The sequence below is a fragment of the Balaenoptera borealis genome, assembly GCF_965194805.1.
Source record: "Balaenoptera borealis genome assembly, chromosome: 20".
NCBI lineage: Eukaryota > Metazoa > Chordata > Mammalia > Artiodactyla > Balaenopteridae > Balaenoptera > Balaenoptera borealis.
In genome coordinates this window covers 35,825,477-35,847,996 of record NC_138879.1, presented here as the reverse complement: position 1 = coordinate 35,847,996, position 22,520 = coordinate 35,825,477, and the positions used below count along the sequence as shown (strand labels likewise).

At 38.8% G+C, this 22,520-nt stretch overlaps 1 protein-coding gene across 1 annotated transcript in view; it reads left to right on the top strand.

Annotated features, from left to right (window-relative positions):
- The first annotated feature begins 192 nt into the window (after nucleotides 1-192).
- HSF5 (heat shock transcription factor 5) overlaps nucleotides 193-22,520 on the top strand; it is a 56,552-nt gene continuing 34,224 nt past the window's right edge. Inside the window, exons 1-5 of the mRNA XM_082372050.1 lie at nucleotides 193-920; nucleotides 6,001-6,375; nucleotides 15,660-15,757; nucleotides 18,223-18,744; nucleotides 21,419-21,596. Coding sequence (XP_082228176.1) covers nucleotides 314-920; nucleotides 6,001-6,375; nucleotides 15,660-15,757; nucleotides 18,223-18,744; nucleotides 21,419-21,596 — 1,780 coding nt within the window. The 5' untranslated portion in view covers nucleotides 193-313. The remainder of the gene's footprint in view (nucleotides 921-6,000; nucleotides 6,376-15,659; nucleotides 15,758-18,222; nucleotides 18,745-21,418; nucleotides 21,597-22,520) is intronic.

Sequence of the window (22,520 nt, the reverse complement as noted above, 5' to 3'; positions counted from 1 at the left end):
GCTGTTCCCAGCCCGTCCGGCGGGTTTAGGACGCCAAGAGAGCGCGACTTCCCGGCCACTGCACGTGGCCGGGCCGCTGGGGCTCAGGGGGCGGATCCGGCTCACGGCGCGTCCCGCCGCGCGGCGGGAACTCGAGGCCCCATTGGCCGCGCCGGCGGGCGCCGCGGGGGCTCGTGCGCCAACGGTCCCCGGGTCGTCGGCGGCGGCCTGGTGCTGGCAGGAGGGGGCAGGGCGAAGCGAAGGCCGGGGGGGATCGAGAACGGGGTGTGAGAGCCAGGCTCGGCGGGGCGAGGCCCAGGGCCCGGGCGGGGCGATGGAGGAGGCGCTGCTCTCCACCCCCATCAACCCCAACAACTTCCCCGCCAAACTGTGGCGGCTGGTGAACAGCCCCCGGTACCGCTCGATCCGCTGGGACGGCCAAGGCGAGGGGCTGCTCATCGACCAGCCGCTCTTCGAGGCCGAGCTGCTCAGCCCGACCGTGGCGGGGGTCGGCGGCTGCAGCGGCGGCGTCGGGGGCGCCGGAGCCGAGCCCGAGCTCTTCAAAACCACCAACTTCACCAGCTTCATCCGCCAGCTCAACCTCTACGGCTTCCGCAAGGTGGTGCTGGGCGGGCCAGGCGCGGCGGGGCCCGTGCCGGGGGGCGGCGGGCCGGCGGGCGACGGGCCCCTGCACCACTTCCACAGCCCACACTTCCGCCGCGACCAGCCGCAGCTGCTCGTGCACCTCAAGAGGCTCACCAGCGCCAACAAGGCCAAACTGGCGGCCGGCCTGGAGGTGCCCTGCCGGCCGCCCAACCGCTTCCAGAGGCTCCTCATCACGTCGGCCTCCGCCTCGGCCTCGGCCTCGGCCTCCGCCGCCACCTCCCCGCTGCCACACCAGGAGCCGCCGCCGCCCGCGGGGTCCCGGCCCGAGCCGCACGGTGAGTCACACCCCGCCTTCGCGGCCCTCGCCCGGCGCCGGGCGCACTGCCGTCAGGGGGCAACCGCCACTTCCGAGGGCATTTCCGCATCCTCTCCTTTGCTGTGTCGGGAATGCGCCCGGGAGCCGCTTCCCGCGGTGCTTTTGCCCGGAATCGGCTGCGGCACCGGCAGCGTCCTCGCCCGTGCCGGCGCCCCTCCCCGCCGGCACCGCCTCTGCGCAGAGCCCTCCGTAAACATTGAGGCCCTTCTGTGTCCACTAGCGACCACAGGGACCTCTGCGTTAGGCTTGCTTTCTAGTCCTCCCGGAACCCTTTGGGCCCCAAACCTGTATAGCCATTTACCTTCTCGAGACGCCGTCTCTCCAAGGCGAGCACCTCAAATAAGTAGGCCTTTGTTGGAGCCCAGGTTCTGGAAGAAACACAGAAGGGGCTCCTCTGTTCTGATGGGAAGCGGAACAGAGTTCCTATACAGGGTGAGGATATGGCAAAGGTCGAGGTAGGAGGGAACAGTCACAGCCAAGAGAACTTAGAACATTTCTGCCAACCAAGGGAAAGTGAACAAGGTGCCTCGAGTGGAAGTTTGTCCTTGAAGAGACATGCCATCTTCCACCCATTGACACATCTAAGAAATCTTGGAAGACGTGTTCTGACAATAATCATATTGTAGGTTCTGGAGTAAGGTGTAGAACAATAGGCGTTGTTTATATATCTTAAAAGCAAAAATATAATAATATATTTTGTTGTTTACCAGATACTGTTCCTATGTAGAATGAATTGGCTAAACAGTTCTTTCATTGTAGCTGATTAGACCTGATGCTTATTTAGGTGTTATGGTTAGACAAATGTAAGGCAAAAATGGTTTTCTTTACAACTGTCAAGTTCTAGTTAAACAGGATTTTAGAAAGCTCACATTTGCAGCCTTTGAATTTTTCACTGTTGCCTTTAGTCTTTCAGTTTTGGAAAAATTTTCTATGTATAAGTTTGTATTTACTCAAAGTTCCAAAACTCTCTGTGATAGAAATTTATTTTATAAACTTGGTTTCTGATGCCCTTCCCCCTCTTCCAGGAAGGTGAGGGTGGCAATATTCCCTTTTGTTGTTTAAAGGGTCCGTGACACGAAGCAGCATACCAAGAAAGCAACAGGATATGATAACGAGAATTCATTCTTTACCTTCAACTAAAAGAGTAATAGAGACATTTTCATCATGTTAACATGGATTTAACATAAAAGTTGTCGTGGTCTGAGCGCGGGTTGGAAAAGAATTTGGAGACACAAGGCAGAATGTTAAGGAAGGTAGAGTTTATTAAAGAGAAGGGTCGCTGCAAGAACAGTGGGCCGACTTCCTGGTAGCCAGGGAAAGTCGACGATGAGCATGGGTTGCTTGTCTGTTTTTATAGCCAGGGAACCTGCAAGTCATCTGCTGACTGGGCAGAGTACGTATGCTTTCAGTGTGCTGAGCGGGAGAAAAATGGGGCAAATGTCTTTCCTTATGTGGGATGGGAAAGGGACAGGGCATGCTGCTTGGGGGGGCTCTGGGACATTGCAGTGGTCACATTGTGACAGAGTGATAGGAGTCCTGTAACTTTTTGTTGTGGCAGTATTGACCATTTGAGTTTATCTTGTTCTTTGTCCTTGGAGCTCACCACAAAAGTGTCTGGGTTACTTCTCAGTTATGGAAAAACTTTAGATATACGAATAAAAGTAATACTATGTTCAGTTTAACCTAGGCCCAGGGTTATGAATGAAGCAATGTTCATTTGGAATTTAGAAGATAAGGGATTAGGTTGTGTATCTGTGCAGTTTAGAAGATAAGAGATTAGGTTAGAGTTCTAGTAACCAGTTGGAAAAATAGCAGTGGCATAGGAATGTTCTAAAGGAGTATTAAGCCGCTTACTTCCGTATAATGGTCATTGAGTTTGGTGGGGAATCAAATGGGGAAAGGCAGTGGAGACAATACCTTGGCATTCATTTGGTAGAATCTCTGACATGGATATTTGTTTTTCAGATTGCGTGTCTGGTGGGCATAAAGAGAAAAGACTGAAAATGTGTCCCTGGGAAAAATAGGATAACCACTTCAAAGAAAGAAACAAAGAAGGAAACATACATACATACAAGCCAACTCTTGCTCACTTTTTTTCCTTCTCCGATTTTCTCTTTCTCTCCCCTATCTTAAACCCAGTTGTATTCTAAGGATAGAGTTCATTTTAGTTGAAGAAATAACAGGGACTACATAGGATCTGATTTTCTTCACTTACAGTTCAGTTGGTCAGCATTTTAAAGATTATTTGTTGAAAAACATAAATTTAATTCATACTTTTTCAGTATAGATAATACATCAATCCATATATACCTAAATTATTGTAGTTTTCATGCATTTCCTGTTTTTTACCATTCTATCTATTGGTGTGTGCAGAAGCTATGTCAGGTGTGGATTGTCTACACCACAGGCTTGGTTCACTAGGCAACTGTGTTACTGGTTTGGGTGGAATGTAATTCTAAGTTCAAGAATACCAGCCCAACTTTGTTTTGCTTTAATTCCATGTTCTAAGCCCTTGGCTCTTCTATTTTTCCTCACCTAATTTTTATTCTGCTTGATTCTTGCCTTGGTTATATGCCTGACTACACTGCTCCTTCCCAGTTTCCTTTCTGTTTTCTGTGTTCTACTGCAGCTTCTGGTTTAAATACTTCTCTTTTACAGTAGAATCCTCTGTTTCCGGACCTAGTTGTCTTACCTAGATCCACTGAGCCAGCTGTCCTGTTCACCTTTTGAGAATGTACTTGATAAGAAATGTGAGGATCACATGTTTTTCCCTTTTTTGTTTGCCCACTATTGTTATTTTGTTTTTAGTGGCAGTTTATTTTACACTACTTGTTAAAGTTTTCTAAACTAAGTAGCAAGTCTGAGCAGTAGATAATCTGTTTTTGCCTGGGGTTAACAAGCTCTCAAGAGGCAAGTTTTGGGAAGGAGGCAAATTCTTTCCTGGGGATTGATTAGCTCACGTTCACTTTTATGGACGGAATAGAAAATTTAAGAACAGAAATTCAGCCTGCCTTACAGTTGCAGGATTCTGGATTTAATCTTTACCAAATATATCTTAGATGTTCTGAAGACATGTAGGTGATGTTCCATAAAGTTGGTCAGAATAGAACCCTATGAAGTAACCCTTAACAAAAGAATAAATAAGAGCTGAGCATGTTTTAGTTCTTTATTTAAAAAAAACAAACAAATTGAAAGGAATGTCCTTCGAATCCTAACGGTGTCTTTACGTTAGCAGCATCTAAAGAATATAAATATTTGGCCATCACTCAGAATTTATCGTAGTATAAGTAGAATTATATTTTAATTCAGATCTAAACCAGTATTATATTTTAATTCAGATCTAAACCAGAATTTGAGAAATCAGGGTAGAGCATTCTTTAATTATCTGCTTAAGTTATTGACAGTCTGAAAATTCATCAACAACTTAACCCTAAAGAGAGTAAAGAAGGGCACACTGTAGCAACATGAAGTTTTAGCATCCAAGAAAAAATCAGGTGGTGGGTAGTTTGGGTCCTCAGAAACACCTGTTTGTGAAGAGCAAAAAAATGTTTCTTTAGGTCTTAAAACAAAGGATTCTCAGTGGTAGTTCAAAGTGTGTATACATGTGGAATTGCTAGTCAAGTAGCATAAAAACTATTTTTGTATTTTAAAGGAGAAAAGGAAAAGTAGTTTTTAAGAGGTGTATCATTTAAATACATTTAATCTTCTGAGCTAATATTTTTTTTTTTCCCATTAGATTTAGAGCTCTTGATTTCCAGGTTCCAGAATTGTTTATATATATGTATGCGTATATTTGTTTATTTTTGGCATTAATGCTTTATTCTTTTTAAATTTTATTTTAAGAGTTTATTTGAGCCAAAATCAATTTGAATCAGGCAGCGGCAAACCAGAAGTGGTTAAGAGCACTCCCTAATGCTTTATTCTTTAGAGGAAATTAAACACTATAGAAATACTAGAACAAAGGAAGTGTAACATGTAGAATGGTTTTACAGTTTAAATATTTGGAAAAGTAGGTATTTGAGTGCCATCTTTAGCAGATGAGTAGCACATAAATTAGATTTCCCTCTGTTTTATGGATTAGTTTAATAAAACAAATTGAAAAGACTTTGTGAACTACATAATTTAGTGCATAAAGCCCTTCCTAAGAATATATTAGGCTAGCTATATGTTCAAGAACCACAGTCTTTAAAATAAGTTCAGCTTGCAACATTTATATTTTCCTTTTCCTCATTACGTAGTATTGGCCTTTTTCTCTCTTCCTCATCTCCACTTTTTAATTCCTTTCTACTTTGCTAGATAAGAAAAAGCAAATATTGGAATCTCTTGGCCTGAGTGTGTGGATTTTTAACAAACTCTCCAGGTGATTCAAATGTAAATCAGTGTTTGAGAGCCATTGATATCTAGGAAGGGGGGTGACTAGAGATACTCTGAAGAAAAAAAGACCATGGAAAATTATTGATTGACTTAAGGAATGAACAAGTCAGAGTTTTCAAGCTTGACTTTTCTGCAAAGATTGTTATTAAAATTTTAAAAAATTGAAAGGGAGCAAAGAACATTAAATTAGTTTTTGGTTTGTGTTACAATTTTTATTTCTTCCATACTTATATCTTTTATATATATGGTTGAGGGCTTATTTTTTTGCCAATTGTTAAGGTTCCTACATGCTTTGAAAGACTAGAATTTCTAAAACTTCTAGGAAGTAGTTTACAGATTGGAAAAATCTGGGTCAGTCAGTTGAGGTGAAAGGTAAGATGACATTTAACATTTGATTTAATGTTAGAGTTTGGCTACTTTGTCTCTTTATGACAGTCATATTGAGAACCAGACAAAAGTTATTTGATTATTTTTTCAGCATTATATGTGTAATCTCATATTCTGGATTGTGAACAACTTGTTTTTACCAATAAATTTCTGTTGTGTTAAAAATGGCTGAGAACTCAACATACCCACAAGTGAAGAGTAGTGCATATTTTGTGACTTTTGGTTTACTACGTCTGGTGGTGTAAGATTAGTAAATGTGCTCCTCCTCTTTTATGCAGGACCAGTGACTGTAGGACAATTCCACCGGTCGTTCCAGCGAGATAGTTTGTCTCCTTACTCCTACGTATCAGCTTCATCCCACAACCACGGTACTTTCCCTGTGAAAGGTTTAGATCGGACCCCGATTCCTCCTAGAACTTGGCAGAACTCTCTTGGAATGCACCCAGGACAAGTGGAAACGTCTCCCACTTTTTCAGATAAAGGGGTTCCATTTCCTGTACTACAGAGGTTTCCAACTGAGGTTACATATACCCTGCAGCCCAGTGCCACATCCGTACATGTTCAGCAAGGTCCTCAAACAATGGTCAGCTCCTCCCAAAAATATAGTAACTACACACCCTCAGCGCAGTACTCCCAAGCCTACTATCCAACAGGTATGAGAAATTCAAGTTCAGTGGCTTCTCTTAAGGTACTTTTAATGAGAATTTATATTTTTTTAATGTGTTTCTGTATGCCTAAACAAAAATAGGAATATGCACTTAAGAAATGTCAAAGATTTCTCATGAGTACACATGATTTAGCAATATTTAAAATTTCATTGATTCTTAAAGGTTGTGAAAATTCTGTTCGTGCATAAAGGTGTATGTTTTTAGTGAAACTTTTATATCCTCAAAATATGTCCTAGTAATAAAATTAAGACTTAGTACATCAGACCTTGGTATAACTCCTGCTCTTGGTGTAGTCGTTTTTTGTTTTTTGTGGGTTTCTTTTCTTTTAGAAAACATGCTTATATACATATTACATTGTTTATTTTTTAGTTATGTAGGTGAGACTACCTCATAACGAAATCATGTTAGTATCTCAGTAACGAAGTTTACTAAAAGAGCAACTCACCATCTCTTAAGACTAAATTATATTCTTACAGTAAAAATGTGATGGTGTGGTTTGGCAGTGCAGTCCCTGCAGTGTTAATCCCAGCCAGTGAAGAACTGGGAGTAGCAGAGAGAAGAGCCTGACAATGGCAACTGACCCAGAGCTCAGCCGAGGGCATGCAAGGCCTGCTAGTAGATCTCAAGCCACTCATTGGGAATCCTTAAGATAGTGACCCTCTATTTAGCTTCTTGGGGCTAGGGAGTGTCTTTTTTTGGGGGGGGTGGTACATTTTTGCAAAATAATAGCATTACCATTTAATTCAGAACAATTTCATTGTTTTGCAGAAGCACCACAGAGGTGATCTGTGTTTTCATGTAGTGTTTACACAGAGTGATGAAGTGGGGCAATAGAAACAAGTCAAGGGTCAAGGCTTTCAGAAAAGACCGGGAAGAGAAGAAAGGGGGCAATCCTTTGCCCTATGAATTAAGGCTCTAGGCATATTAATTAAGTACATCTGGAAGCAATTTCTAGAGGTATTTTGTTCGACCATTTTTCCCAGGCAGGACGAAATCAAAAGCTAAAATAAGTGGAAGGCATGTAAATTAGATAAGGGGGTAAATAATTTGTTGCCTTTTAAAAGTTGTAAATTTGGGAACTGTTCCATTTGTAATAGTACTCACTATTTTCTAGCTGGTAGCATCCAACCATATTGTTTTATTATTGGCTCATTGCGTTCTACCTAAATATGGCCAGTAAAAGGGATTGCTTTATTTTCTCAAAGCACTTAAGTTTAGTAATATTAAAATAATAAAACCAGAGTTTAAATTAGATTGGCTTGTATAGATTTTTGGAGCTGCTACTGTTTTGGAGGATGGAGTTGAGAAGGAAAAGGGGAAGGAATTATATGGAGTAAGATGATATGGCACTTCTAATCATTTACCTATTAGAGATAAAAAAAATTTGTTTTACCTTATTATATAAAAAAAAGTTGAGGCCTAGTTCTTTTTTCCAGATTTGCAGCTACTTCTTTGAAGAACAGAAATATCTGGGTGATCTTTAAAAACAGAAGATGACTAATTTCATGTTATAAGTTGTATATCTTATGTATAGCAACAAATAGTATCAGATTTTTATTGAGGAGTTTAATCCAATATTTTAATAAACAAATTAGGCATTTCTATCTAAATTATAATTTTGGCTGCATTCCATATATGCATAGAATATATATATGTATACACAGAGAGACAGTCTGTGCCTTTCTTACACTTGCTTTATGTTCTGTAGCCCGTCAACTGGACAATACCCCTACTTCCCCTCCTTTTACCAATAAATGTTGCTCTTTCTTTTCCGAACCTCCCTCCAAACCCCCCTCCTCACACTACTAAAGACTCAGAAAGCTTCTGGGGAGTTGAAATTTAGAAGGACTGCAACAGAGAGATGTGGAAATGTTCTTGGCCTTCTAATTTGGAATTTTGGAGAAATTTTCCTATGGATATATTAGACATAGTGGTTAGGTTCTATATTACTGTTGGTCCTTCTGTTAAGGTACAGATGGTTATAGTCTGGCTTAGGAGCCAGACTAGCCTATATGATGATGTTTCTATGGGAAAATGTATTCCAAGTTCCAGACAATCCTCTTGGAAACTCCTAGTTCTAAATTTTATAAGAACTAGTTATATAGTATTTACTAGAAAACACTGTAAATAGTTACTATGATTCCTCATTATGGAAATACTATTTGTTAAATTATTGTGATTTAAGGATATATGTTATTTTAAAATGTTTTATGTTAGCTTGGATTTAAATTTATAAATAAATTTATTAATTTGATAATTACACTGAAAATTGTCTCCAAGGGTCCAAGGTAAGGACTAGGAAAGAGACACATTAAAAGAACAAGTAAGTGCTGCTGATGTTTTGATAATGTAGAGTGCATATGAAATAGAATCTGGGGTTATCTGAATTTTTGTTTTGTCTTCTTTGATATGGATAATTGAAATGACTATGAAGGTTCTGAGGTTATGAGAAAGAGAAATCTCATGATTTCATGATGACTTCGAATATATGGAGTAGTTCTATGATACAATGTAGGCAAAATTGCTTTGAACATTCTGAAGTACTATATAAATAAAAAAATAAAAAGTTGTATTGTTAAATGCAAAAGACCTGCTATGGAAAAGAAAGTGCTAGAGAAATACTGTACAAGTACTTAATTCCTCCAAATTTTAGGTGAAAGAAGCAAAAAGTAGTGAGCAATTTAACCATTATTTAGTGAGTACCTGTTTATGAAGGGCTTTACAAATGACTTTCCCAGCGTTAAGTAAAATACTATTCTCAGAGGCAGGATGATAATCACTCCCAAATCCAGCTCTCCAAATCCTAATAAAGTAATCTTGGAATAATGGTCATACTTGAATCCTTTCAAAGTGAACTATATGACTTGAAGTTCGGATCAAATTTTAGTAAAAAACAATACTCAACTTCATTTAAAAATTAGTTATATTGAAAATAAACTTGGACCTGGTCTTCAAATGGTATACCCAGTAAAGTTTGAATTTTGTAATATTTCATAAATTATTAATTTTTCTAGTAAAGCGAAACATTGAGACTAAAAAACTGCTATCAGACTGACTCATAAATTGGCTCACCTGAATTATTTCTTACATTTGTCATTCCTCTCTTGAAGCATCTGTTTTCTTTTTTAATTAATCAATTATTTATTTATTTACTTTTTTGGGCTGCGTAGGGTCTTAGTTGTGGCACGCGGGGTCTTCATTGCGGCGCGGGCTCTTCATTGTGGTGCGTGGGCTTCTGTCTAGGTGTGGCGTACAGGTTTTCTCTCTCTAGTTGTGGCGCGCAGGCTTAATTGCCCTGCGGTATGTGGGATCTTAGTTCTAGCGACCAGGGATTGAACCCGTGTCCGCTGCATTGGAAGGCAGATTCTTTACCACTGGACCACCAAGGAAGTCCCGAAGCATCTGTTTTCTTTGCCTAGCTCGTTTATGTGTTTTCCAGTCTTATCACTTCTTCAAAGACAAAATGTTGTAGATCCAGTGCTAGTTGACTCTTTTTAGTCTTACCCTATCTTGAATTCAGTTTTTTTCCTCTAATACTATTTTCACAATGTGCTACTATAATTTAATGTCCCTTTTTTATAAAAAACTTCATTTTAGACCTTTTTATTTTACTCATTCTCTCTATATTTGAACATACATAAGAATATTAATATATTCATATTTATATATAGAGTCCTGTATTGAGGAATTGTTTTCCTTTGACTCATGTTGTAATGCTGAATTGACTCAAAATCAACTTCGATTTTTTTTCCGCATTAAGTTTTAAGCTCACAGCAGTGATTAGCAATTTGTAGCTGCCCTTTATCTCATATTTTAATTAACAAATACTTGTATAACAATCACTGTGACCAGGTACTATTCTGAGCACTTTCCAAATATTAATTCATTTAATCCTCACAACAACCTTATAAGATAGGGAATGTAGTTATCCTCATTTTATAGATTAGAAACTGAAGCACAGCCAGGCACAGGCAGGGCTGGAGAACAAATCTGGGCAAACTGACTCAAGGGTTCATTATTTTGGCCACTGTGCTCTGCTGCCTGCCTGCCTGTCATACAAAGAGGGACCTTTGTTTTGTTTTTCTTTTGCGAGAGACTGTTTCCTGGTATATCTCTTCCCCAGAGTTAGTTACTTCCAGATAGGGTAGATGACAGAGGTTGGTGGGGGGACGTCCCCTTCTGTGCTGCCGGTGGCAGCGGGACTGACCCTGGGCTATTGACTCACCCTGCTCAAGCAGAGAGAACACACTCCAGCTGCTGGAGTTGGGGGTCCGGTTTGGGGCCTCTGAGGAGTGGGGCTGTGTCTAATTCATTTCTGTGTCCCCCTGCACCTAGCATAGTGCTTGGCCATAATGGGCCCTTAGTAAATAATTTATTGAATGAATGAAATAATTCTAGTCTCAGCTTTGCAGTGAATCATCTGATGGACATTGTGACACTCTGTGGATTATTTCATGTCACTCAGCCTCAATTTCCCTTTCTGTAAAGTGGCAATAATATTTTGGGTCAGGGATTAAATGAATTAATGTATGTGAATAGACTATAAAACTTAAAACACTGTTTACATATAAAGGATAACATTTTAAAAACTGTATTTCAAGTGAGCCTAGATACTAATACTTTAAAGCCTAACTAAAGTGATTTGTAAGAACATAGCCTTCCCCTGAAGGTACATATGTTTATTGAAAAACATATTTTGTATCATTATTTAAAAGTTTTTCTGAATTGACTCTTGGGCAAAGAAGTTTGCTTATTATTGTTTTAAAGTACATTAATTAATTAATTTTAAAGATTTGATCTTTAGGCTTCTAAGCCTACATAACGTACATAAACAAGTATGGAATCTCAAGTTATAGGAGCTTTCTGATGCTCAGGTAGCCTGTATTGTCAGTTTCTCTGAAAAGGGCTGATTTTGTTCTTATGGAAAGAGGGACTTGGCATAGATACACCAGGAGGTTTTCTTTAGCTGCCAGAAGAAACTAAGCAAAAGCACAATTATATTTTCCTTTCTCTTTATTGAGGTAAAATATATGTAACATAGAATTTACCATTTTAACCATTTTTAAGTGTATAGCTCTGTGGCATTAAATACGTTCACATTATTGTAGTAGCATCACCACCATCCATTTCCAGAACTTTTTCGTCTTCCCCCAGCTGAAATCTGTATCCATTAAACACTAACTTCACATTCCCCTCTCGCCATCTTTTGGCAACCACCATTCTACTTTCTGTCTTGAAGAATCTGATAACTCTAGGGACTTCGTATAAGAGCAAACATATATTTGTCCTTTTGTGATTGGCTTATTTCACTTATTTCAAGAGTCCTTGATACTGTGGCATGAGTCAACATTTCCTTCCTTTTTATTTTTTTATTTTTTATATATTTATTTATTTATTTATTTTTGGCTACATTGGTTCTTTTTTTTTAACATCTTTATTGGAGTATAATTGCTTTACAATGGTGTGTTAGTTTCTGCTTTATAACAAAGTAGATCAGTTATACGTATGTCCCCATATCTCTTCCCTCTTGCATCTCCCTCCCTGCTGCATTGGTTCTTCGTTGCTGTGCGTGGGCTTTCTCTAGTTGCGGTGAGCGGGGGCTACTCTTCGTTGCGGTGCGTGGGCTTCTCATTGCGGTGGCTTCTCTTGTTGCGGAGCACAGGCTCCAGGCACGCGGGCTTCAGTAGTTGTGGCACGCGGGCTCTAGAGCACAGGCTCAGTAGTTGTGGCTCATGGGCTTAGTTGCTGTGTGGCATGTGGGATCTTCCTGGACCAGGAATCGAACCCCTGTCCCCTGCATTGGCAGGTGGATTCTTAACCACTGTGCTAACAGGGAAGTCCCTCCTTCCTTTTTAATGCTGAATAATTTTCTATAAATTTCCATAGGTATGGACCACATTTTGTTTATCCGTTCACCTGTTGATAGACACTGGGTTGCTTCCACCTTTTGGCTACTGTGAATAATGCTGCTATGAACTTGGTTGTACAATAATCTGTTCTGCTCTCACTTCTTTTGGGTATAGGCTAGAGCACCATTTCTTTTTTAATTTAATTAATTAATTAATTAATTTGGCTGCGTTGGGTCTTGGTTGTGGTGCGCGGGCTTTCTCTAGTTGTGAGCAGCGGCTACTCTTCGTTGCAGTGCGTGGGCTTCTCATTGCGGTGGCTTCTCTTGTTGTGGAGCACGGGGCTCTAGGCATGTGGGCTTCAGTAGCTGTGTCACGCGGGCTGAGCAGTTGTGGCTCGCGGGCTCTAGAGCACAGGCTCAGAAGTTGTGGCGCATGGGCTCAGTCGCTCCGTGGCATGTGGGATCTTCCGGACCAGGGCTCGAACCTGTGTCCCCTGCATTGGCAGGCAGATTCTTAACCACTGAGCTGCCAGGGAAGTCCCTAGAAAGCCATTTCTTTACCTCACTGTAGATGAGGAGATGTTGGGGTTCTAGTTGCTGTAGTAACTTATCTTGAAATTAAATTTACTATTTATTAGGATGTTTTTCCTTTTGAGTATTTATATTGGGTATTTCCTTACTGTTGACACTGTACTATTTGAGAGTAGATTCACGTCCAAAACATTTTAATTATAGATTTGAATTACCTCCATAGGATAAAGTATGTGAACCTGTTTTCCTAACCTATAGTGGATGTGAAAATTTTTACCTTTAGATAAATTTTTAGTAATCCTGGCTTTATTTCATTACTAGAATTGTTTTTTTAAATGTCATCACCTCTGATATTTATATATGAAATAGAAATTGTTCATTATTTCCAGTTTTTTATTCTATATGCAATTTAATGCCTTAAGTGAACACTGCCTTCAGGAAAATACTGGAAGATCTTTATGCAGATGAACGTGTCTTAGGACATAGCGATAAACTCAGTTTTATAAATGTTAGTGCTTTCACAGTGCTTTCATAATACACGCTAGATGAATTTGTCATGTATTAAGCACACAGTTGCATTTTTATAGCTAGGTTTTCATATTCAGTAAACTTATTAATACTTTGTTTTGTTCTATTTTGTTGATTATACGAAGTAGCACTGCACTGGTAAGGAAATAGCCATTTGAGGAATCTTTTTGGATTATCTGTTCAAGTCCTCCCTTTCTTCATGCAGGTACCTTTCTACTTTCCATTTGTAACTGGACACTTTAAAGGACATTCACTATTTTGCTGTTTCCTTAGATACCAAATCAGCTATCAACTATCTATTATATTCTCTGTTATATATTCTATTTCTCCAAGAAATTTATTTTAAAGTACACTTTAACAACTATTCAAAATGTGTAAACAATGGAGTCAGATCATAGCAATATCAGAAAAATAAAGCTAATACCTTTCACTGATTTATTTGTAACAGAACACTTTAATGGTGCCCTGATGGGTGAAAACCTGCAGCCCCTGACTGAGTCCTTTACTGCCACTAGGGGGCTAAGTTTTCCTTAGCTGTTAAAACTAAAGATCCCAGTTTTTTTCAGTTTTGGTGAACCCCGCAGACCCCTCCTTGCTGTATTGCTTTTTGGATTTAACTTATGTCCCAGGATATTTGTGCCTTTAAATATTCTGGGAAACCAAATTCAAATCCAAAACATTTTAATTGTGTATTTGAATAATCTCCAAGGATATTGGAAATGACAACAGCTTGAATTTTATGTGGCCATTCTAGTAATAGCTGGCTTTTTTAACCACTGGACTTGTTAAAATTATGTAATTCAGAAAACCTCAACCCTTATGTTTGTACTTGAACTAGAATTCTATCCATTATTTTAATTTTTTACTTCTGTGTGCAAAATGTAATGCCTTAAAATGCACATGATAAAATAAAATATTTATTTCTTGTATACCTTTATGAACTTCTGACATTTAAAAAATCAGTAATGAGTAATGGAGAAATAGGGAAGCATTTTAATGAATTTTTACAATCCTTAGGCTAATTTACTTCAAAGGTTACCAAATAAGATTATTTAGTAATTTTATTAGCACACTCAAAATATGAAAAATGTGGACTAAAAAAGAGAAAGTTGCCACCTTATAAAAAAGATACCTTAAAAATATTCAGCAAGTGGAGTTCTAGTAAAATTAAAATATTACATTTAGGAAGAAGGAAAGATTAGGGAAGTATTGTGACATATTAAAGAGCATGTACTTTGGAGTTTGCCTCTGTCACTCTCGGCGTTGTGACTTTCGGCACATTTTTTAACATCCCTGAGCTTTAGCTTACTTATTTCTGTAAAGTAATGTTAATACCTCATTCAATTGTTGTTTGGATTAAATGAGGCCATATATGTAAAGGACCTAGGACTGTGCCTGGAATATGGTAGGTGTTCAACAAATGTCATCCTCTGTTTAATCCAAAGATGTGATGTTATAACTGATTCTCAGTCGTTCTGGAGGGTCTGTCTCCGGAAAAGAGGAGACTCAACCTCTTATTAAGGCTACATCTGTAAGTATGACTCTACCAGTAGAAAGAGTTCAGCCTTTTCATGGTATCCTAACTATAAAGAGAAAGTTTGGAAAATGTATTTCCTTAGCTAAAATAATAGCATCGTTAGCTATTTGTTTATTGATTGCTTACTGTATGCCAGTACTGTTCTTAGTGCTTTGTGCATATTAACTCATTCACTCCTCACAACAAACACGTTAGGTAGGTACTATTATTATCCCTATTCTAACAGAATGCAGAAACTGAGGCCCAAAGGGATTAACGTTGCTCAAGTTTATACAGCTATTACAATTTTGGAGCTGGGCTCCAAAGCCAGGCAGTCTGGCTCTAGAATCTGAATTCCTAACCACTTGTCTAAATGGTTAAAACATTTTTTTCATAGATTTCACTGGATGCATGGTATAACAGTAGGAGTGTTTGGAGAGTACGTATACTTATTTTATCCTTAAAAACCTTCCTCCAAATGTTTGTTACTATTAAAATGATTGAAATAATTATTTTAGAATTCTGAATATGTTCTGATATTTTCAATAAAAGGAAATTACTACTTTCAGTAAGAATAAATGTTTGGTTAGAAGGGCAACAAAATGTTTAGGTGCTAAAGAAATCATTTATAAAAGTAGACATGACCCTTTTCAATGACTTTTAAAATTGCCTTATTACCATTTGTTTTCAACAAATAAGGGCACCTAATTGGACTAAATATATTTTATTGCACCCACAAAGGAAAACTTTTGGAATTTTTTGTTCCAGGTTGAAAGAGAGGAGTGCCTTTAATGCTGTAGAGGTTTATTTGGGTTGACGGCTTTTCTGTGTTTGGATTTGTTCCAGCTGTGCTGCAGTGCTGCTCTCCTTCTACCCACATGGACGCGCTCAGTAGTTGTGTGACTCCCACTGCCCCTTCCTATGCACATTGCAATTACTTCCAGGTAAGATGCTGGGAACAATGGACATACCCTGTGTCAGGTACAATACGATTGGCCTTGCACAATTCCAAAGTGTAATTTTATCTTAATGAGTAGCCAGAGGTAAGCTGTGGATGATGGCCTTAGTTTTTCTCAATTCTAAAAAAAAAAGAGTTGATGTAAATGACGTCTGAGGATTCTTCTAGGCCTACACTGTCTTCTTGGCCTACTCTTAGGCACTAGCCACATGTAGCTATTTAAATTTAAATGAATTAAAGTTAAATAAAATTTAAAAATCATTCCTCAGTGGGGAGGGTGGGAGGGAGGGAGACACAAGAGGGAAGAGGTATGGGGATATATGTATATGTATAGCTGATTCACTTTGTTATGAAGCAGAAACTAACACACCATTGTAACCAATTATACTCCAATAAAGATATTAAAACAAAAAAAATCATTCCTCAGTCACACTAGCCACATTTCAGGTGCTTAATAGTTTCGTATGGCTAGTGGTTACCAAATTGTATAGTACAGATAGAGAACATTTTCATCATTGCTGACAGTTAGTTGGAACAGTGTTCAACTAATTGTCAGCAGTGGTAAAATTGAATACCATGGTAAAATGAATGCCAGATAAACTCTAAAAGTATATAAATCACCAAATGCCAGATCCTTCCAAGATGATACAATTACTTTTTTTTTAAAAGAGAAAGGAAAATGATGTCAAAAACGAGAAAGCCCCCATGTTGTAAACACTGCACTTCAATTTTTTTCTCATATTTGTTAGGAAGCAATTGCTTTGATTTAAATGTTGTAGACTGCTACTTCTAGGATAAGATTAAATCCCATGTTTGTATTTTTATGCTATAGTTGCTTAAAGATTGGAATTGTTTTCCTTTGATACAATGTAGTCACGATAGCTTCTGTTCTTTAGAGAATATCTTACTATTGGCATTCCAGTACTCAAAAGAACATTCCTTTCTTCTTTTTTGTCTTTTTTCTTTCTTTCTTTTCTTTTTTTGAGGAGTATAGAATCAGATCAAGGGGACTTAGCTGGACATTTTTAATGGCAGCTGTCATCAAGCATGTTAGTCTAGCCGATTTCATCTTCACTGGAAGGACATATCTATCTCACAAATTAGATGCTCTTGTCTGTAGATCCAGGCATTCTCTCCCCTGGATCATACTGGAGATACTCTGTTGGTATTATATCTTGATTATATTTATGTTTTAAATAAATCATTTAAAACATCTTTGAAGACCTTTGATTAGTACAAAGACAATACATGTCCACTGTAGGAAAATAGAGATAAGTAGACACAAAATTTTTAAATGGAAAAAAGGGAAGTATTTCAAATATTCTGAAAATAAATGCAGTTAGTTTTGTTGGCCTGTAGATATGGTGAGAGTGTGCATGAATGGTCAGTATACTGCAGTGGTTAAGAGCAAGAACTCTGGAGTCAGGCACACCTAGGTTTGAAACCTGACTCTGTCAGTTACTTCTTTGTGACTTTGTATAAATTATGAAGTTTCTCTGAACTTCAGTTCCGTCCTTTGGAAATGGAGATTATCACATTTCATAGGCCTCTTGTGAGGAGTAAATGAAATAATGTATGTAAAGCACTTTGTATGTGCTTGGCACATAGTAAGAACTCAATAAGTTGGGCTATCAGCTATAGTAAAGTAGCTTGATGCTTAAACCACTTAGATTTACATTATTTGGCATTAGTGGCCTTCAAATCATTAACGCGATCTTTGTCAATGTGTTTGGCAATATTGACTCACTACATGTTTTATTTAATAGTAACGCTTCCATATCTTATGTTTATAACCTGAGATATTCAGCAAACGTTTATTGAATGCCTGCTCTGTGCAAAGTACTATGTATAAGAGAACACATCTTGAAGATATCAGTCTAAAAGTGACAGCTATTTTAATCTATTGTTTTATTATTAAAATAAATAATCTCAGGACCAAAGGACATTTGATATTCCATCCATTTTTTCCCAGATCATTTGGAACAGAATATCAGTACCTCCCCCCTGAATCTATAGAAGCACTGGTGGACTTGTGAGCATCCTGTGTTTAACATTTCCTTACTACATTCCTAAAACAGTATATTACAGATACAAGTGATGTTTTTGTCTGTCAACCTTTATGGAAGAATTTGGTATATAGACATTTTATCAACAAATAGGTATTTGGGTACTATGGCTTTTTTGATTTTGTGTACTTTAACCCTGAGAATTATTAGTCCATTCCAGTATTAAACTTAATATAGTGGTTGACATATAATAGTTCCTGTGTAAGTGTTAACAATAGAATCGAAGCTACCACTGCTGAAAAGCTGATTGGCATTCAAGTTTTCTTAGTGAGCTTTAAGTTTAATTTGTTTATATTTAGCGTTCATCAGCCTGAATGTTGTTGCTTTCCTCCTTAATCTCATATTTGGTTTTCTATCCAAACAGTCCTATTTTCTCTTTTCCCAGAATCCTCCAGTGCAATCTTCCTATCCAGTTGAATTTCTGCCTTCTAATTGGCCTTGCAGTGCTACTGATGAAAATAAAAAGACAGAAGTAAACCTAGAGGCTGTTTTTCAGATAGTAGATGAGTTGCATTCCTCCCCTAAATTGGAGATGGTAAAGGTGGAGCCTGTTGAGAATCAGTGTTCAACATCTCAGTCTAACAGAAGCCAACATATCCTAGCTAATTCAAACAACAGCAATCCATCTTCCACAAGTCAGGCTAGCCAGCTGGAGCCACTTACTGCTGTAGGCTCAGATATTACATCTTTTGTGGTCGGCACAGAACAAGCAATTACTTGCTCTCTACCACAGTCACCTGAGTACATCTATGCCATCCACACAGCTCAGCCTGTTGAAAATACTACAATGCAGGAGTCTGAAGCCAACCAGCAAGCTCATGTCAAACTGAAGGAGCAGCTAAGTCATAATCCATCTCCGTCTTCAGTAGTATTTGTGCAGGAAGGGCTACCGTTCAGCACACACCAGGTAAGAGGCAAAGAAAAAATCCTAATAGAGCTCAAAGGTACCTAGTGCTTCTTGCTGAAGACTGTTCTAGTGGAGACTTTGTCCAGGTTTTATTTGGGTTTAATACCAGTTCATTATGTTCTCCAGAAGGATCGTGCCCCAGTGGTTCTGCACAAAGGATTCAGAAAGAAGTAACCTTAACCCTCAGGCATCCTCTCACTACATTGTGGTCTGAAGTCAGCCTCTAGAGAGGCAGTCTGAATGAGCATTGTGGTATGACTTATTTTCATGTTAAAAGCATCCCTTGAGTTTTGCTTCCTAACTTAGTTTGGATGGACTAGGTGTGCCTGGCTGATTAAATTCCACTCCTCAGAAGGGATGGTTTACCTCATATATAATATCAGGACTTTCCTGGCCATTTGTAGCATGGAGGTAAGGAGATGGTTGGAGGTGTTTTCATACTTTCTTACAGCATCATTGAATTCTAAATTTTTAAAAAAGATTTATTTATTTATTTAATTTATTTTTGGCTGTGTTGGGTCTTAGCTGCAGCAGGCTGGATCTTCGTTGAGGCATATGGGATCTTTCGTTGAGGCATGCAGGATCTTTCGTTGAGGCATGGGGGATCTTGCGTTGTGGCATGCAGGTTTCCTCTCTCTAGTTGTGGTGCTCAGGCTCCAAGGCGTGTGGGCTCTGTAGTTTGTGGCACGCCGGCTCTTTCATTGAGGCGCGCGGGCTCAGTAGTTGTGGCGTGAGGGTTTAGTTGCCCCATGGCACGTGGGATCTTAGTTCCCTGACCAGGGATTGAACCCGCATCCCCTGCATTGTAAGGTGGATTCTTTACCACTGGACCACCAGGGAAGTCCCTACAGAATTCTAATTTGACTTGACAGCATACTGTGTTTGAATTTCCCTACTAACATTCTCATTCCTAAAGCAGAATTATGACTCTAGTTTGAGAGATATATTCTGAAGGTAGAGACTAATTCCTTTATTGCTGCTAGCTTATGACCGGGAAATGAATAAACTTTGATTCTAAAAAATAAAAGGACATCCAAATTAAAATCACTTTTGTGATTAAGTATTTTTTTTCCTACTAATTTTTTTTCTTGATCTTAGCCTGATGCATATGTATTTCATTTTGGATTTTTTTTCTTTAATGGAACTGAAAATGTCTTCATTGTTAGAGATTCCCAAGATAACTTTTTGGCAGTTTGCGTGTGTGTGGGGGGGTGGGGTGGGGTGGGGGGGGGCGGGTTCTGGCCGCACCGCATGGTTTGTGGGATTTTAGTTTCCCGACCAGTGGTCAAACCCAGGCCCTCAGCAGTGAGAGCGCAGAGTCCTAACCAAGGACCACCAGGGAATTTCTGGCAGTTTTTAAAATGCATTCTTTTCTAGCTCTAACTTTAGATCCAAATGTATTACGGCTTTTTTGGGTTTATTTATTTATTTAATTTATTTTTGGCTGTGTTCCGTCTTCGTTGCTGCGCATGGGCTTTCTCTGGTTGCGGCAAGTGAGGGATACTCTTCACTGCGGTGCGCGGGCTTCTCATCGCGGTGGCTTCTCTTGTTGTGGAGCACCGGCTCTAGGCACGCGGGCTTCAGTAGCTGTGGCCCGCGGGCTCTAGAGCGCAGGCTCAGTAGTTGTGGCGCATGGGCTTAGTTGCTCCGCGGCATGTGGAATCTTCCTGGACCAGGGCTCGAACCCGGTCCCCTGCATTGGCAGGCGGATTCTTAACCACTGCACCACCAGGGAAGCCCTATCTTAGGGTTTTTATCAACTCATTGTCCTTCTTGAGCCCAACTGTTGAGACCCGGTATACTATGTATTAATATTATAAATTCAATAGACCAAAGATAGTCCCATTATGTTTCAAATACGCCTATGAAAAGAACATGAAATTTGCCTTTATTCCTTCATAGTCACATCCAAAAGATTAGATTTCGTACCTTAAAATTGCATTCACACAGTTATTTTTTCTTCAAAAAAATTTGGATATCACAGCTTTTGAAAGCTATATTTTGAACTCCTAGCTCTACATCATATATTGTTTTATTTTAAAATAAATTCATAAACAAATAGAGTATTTGAGAAGTTGGTCAGCTTGACAAAGGGATTTGATATCCTAAAGAAAACATAGGAACTCCAAGAGAGAAATTCATATGTCATAAGCAGGGCAGATCTAGATTTTATAGGGGGTGAAGCTTATACAAATTTGAGGTCCTCATTAAGCCAAATAATACAAAATTAATAGAATAAAGTGTTTACAACCCCTCTGACATCATCCAACAGGATCATGCCTATGGCCATTCCAGTATCACCAAGAGAGGCAGGCAATCTGATGGAAGGGATGTTAGAGTGGGAAAAGATAGTGGTATTAAGCAATTGTGAATTTGTGTGATGTGAATTTTACCAAAAAAAATGAAACCTCACGGTGAATCTTCCTCTGATCATAAGTAAATATTTTAGCTCCATAGACATTTCAGTAGTTTGTGTATGGGGAAATATACACCTTACTACCGAATATTCAGATTAGCTTAACAAAATTGGGTGGTATCATTCTTAAGGATGAAAAGCCTTACTATCTTATTTGTTGGATCATGTTTCTATAGTAGAACTCCTCTGATAAAATATCTTAACTTTTAGTAGATATTTGGGGGAAACTTGGAATAATGAGTGGGTTTAATATTTTAGGTGGATGCCAGTATAAAATGCCAGATCAAAACACCTGAGAGTATCTTGCCTTCAGAACAGATGGGATTCCTTATTTCAGAAATGGGGCCTGCTAGCAAGCCTAGTACAGACGCAGGTTTATCCACTCCAACCAGATACAGAGAGCGAAGAAGCAACTCACAGCAAGGAAAGTCCCCTGGTAAGGATTATTGTGCTCTAGAATGCTAGCAGTAGAATCATAGTGTAGAATTAATATATGAGTGATAATTTTTCTGGTCTTCATTTATTATTCATAATTGTAATATACTAATCACATTGCTGTTTCATACAACTGCAATTTTAACTCTTTATTTTTTCCTTAATCATCCTTTTAAAGTATGTAAAAGTTATATTCCAGTATTGCATGTAAGAATATGAGCTTTTGAAAAGAGAACATGGTAAGTAAAAGCAAAGGAATTTGGATTATTTAACTTGGAGAATGCAAGGATGAAGGGTGATTCAATAACTGCTTCAGATGCCAAAGACTTTGTAATTACAGAAGTACTTGTTCTCTTATTAGCAGAGTATAGTACAAGAGGGAATGTGCTTAAATTGTGGCAGGAAAAAATTAGATGGACATTAAAGACATTATCCTGAGCATATTATAAAGATACTCTAAAGTATGACTCTGTATCAATGGGATTTTTCTTGTGGTTTGTAGGAGCCCGAGTGATTGTTTTAGTACAGTTGCTGCTACTCTTTCTAGGGAAATTGGAAAGAATCATTTTTTTTAAGAAAATGGTGACATCCAATAAAACATGTTTCTTGTATGATCCAAAACCAAGTCATCAAAGTCTTCAGTGGACAACTTGAATATTCTCAAATTATATGCATGTCAGAGGCATGCAATTCAGTGAATTAATGAATCAGGTTAAACAATCATTTTAACCTATAAAAATTGGAAAAATCTTGGGAACTTATGTGAGAATTTCTCCAAAAAGTACACTAATAGTAATATGATCGAGATGTTGTTTAGACTCATTGGGTTCTTTCTGCAAAATGCCTTTTAGACTAAAAGCTATCTTGATCACTCATCTTATTTGTTAAACTTAGCTTACACAGTTGCTTTTAGTTGAGTATATGA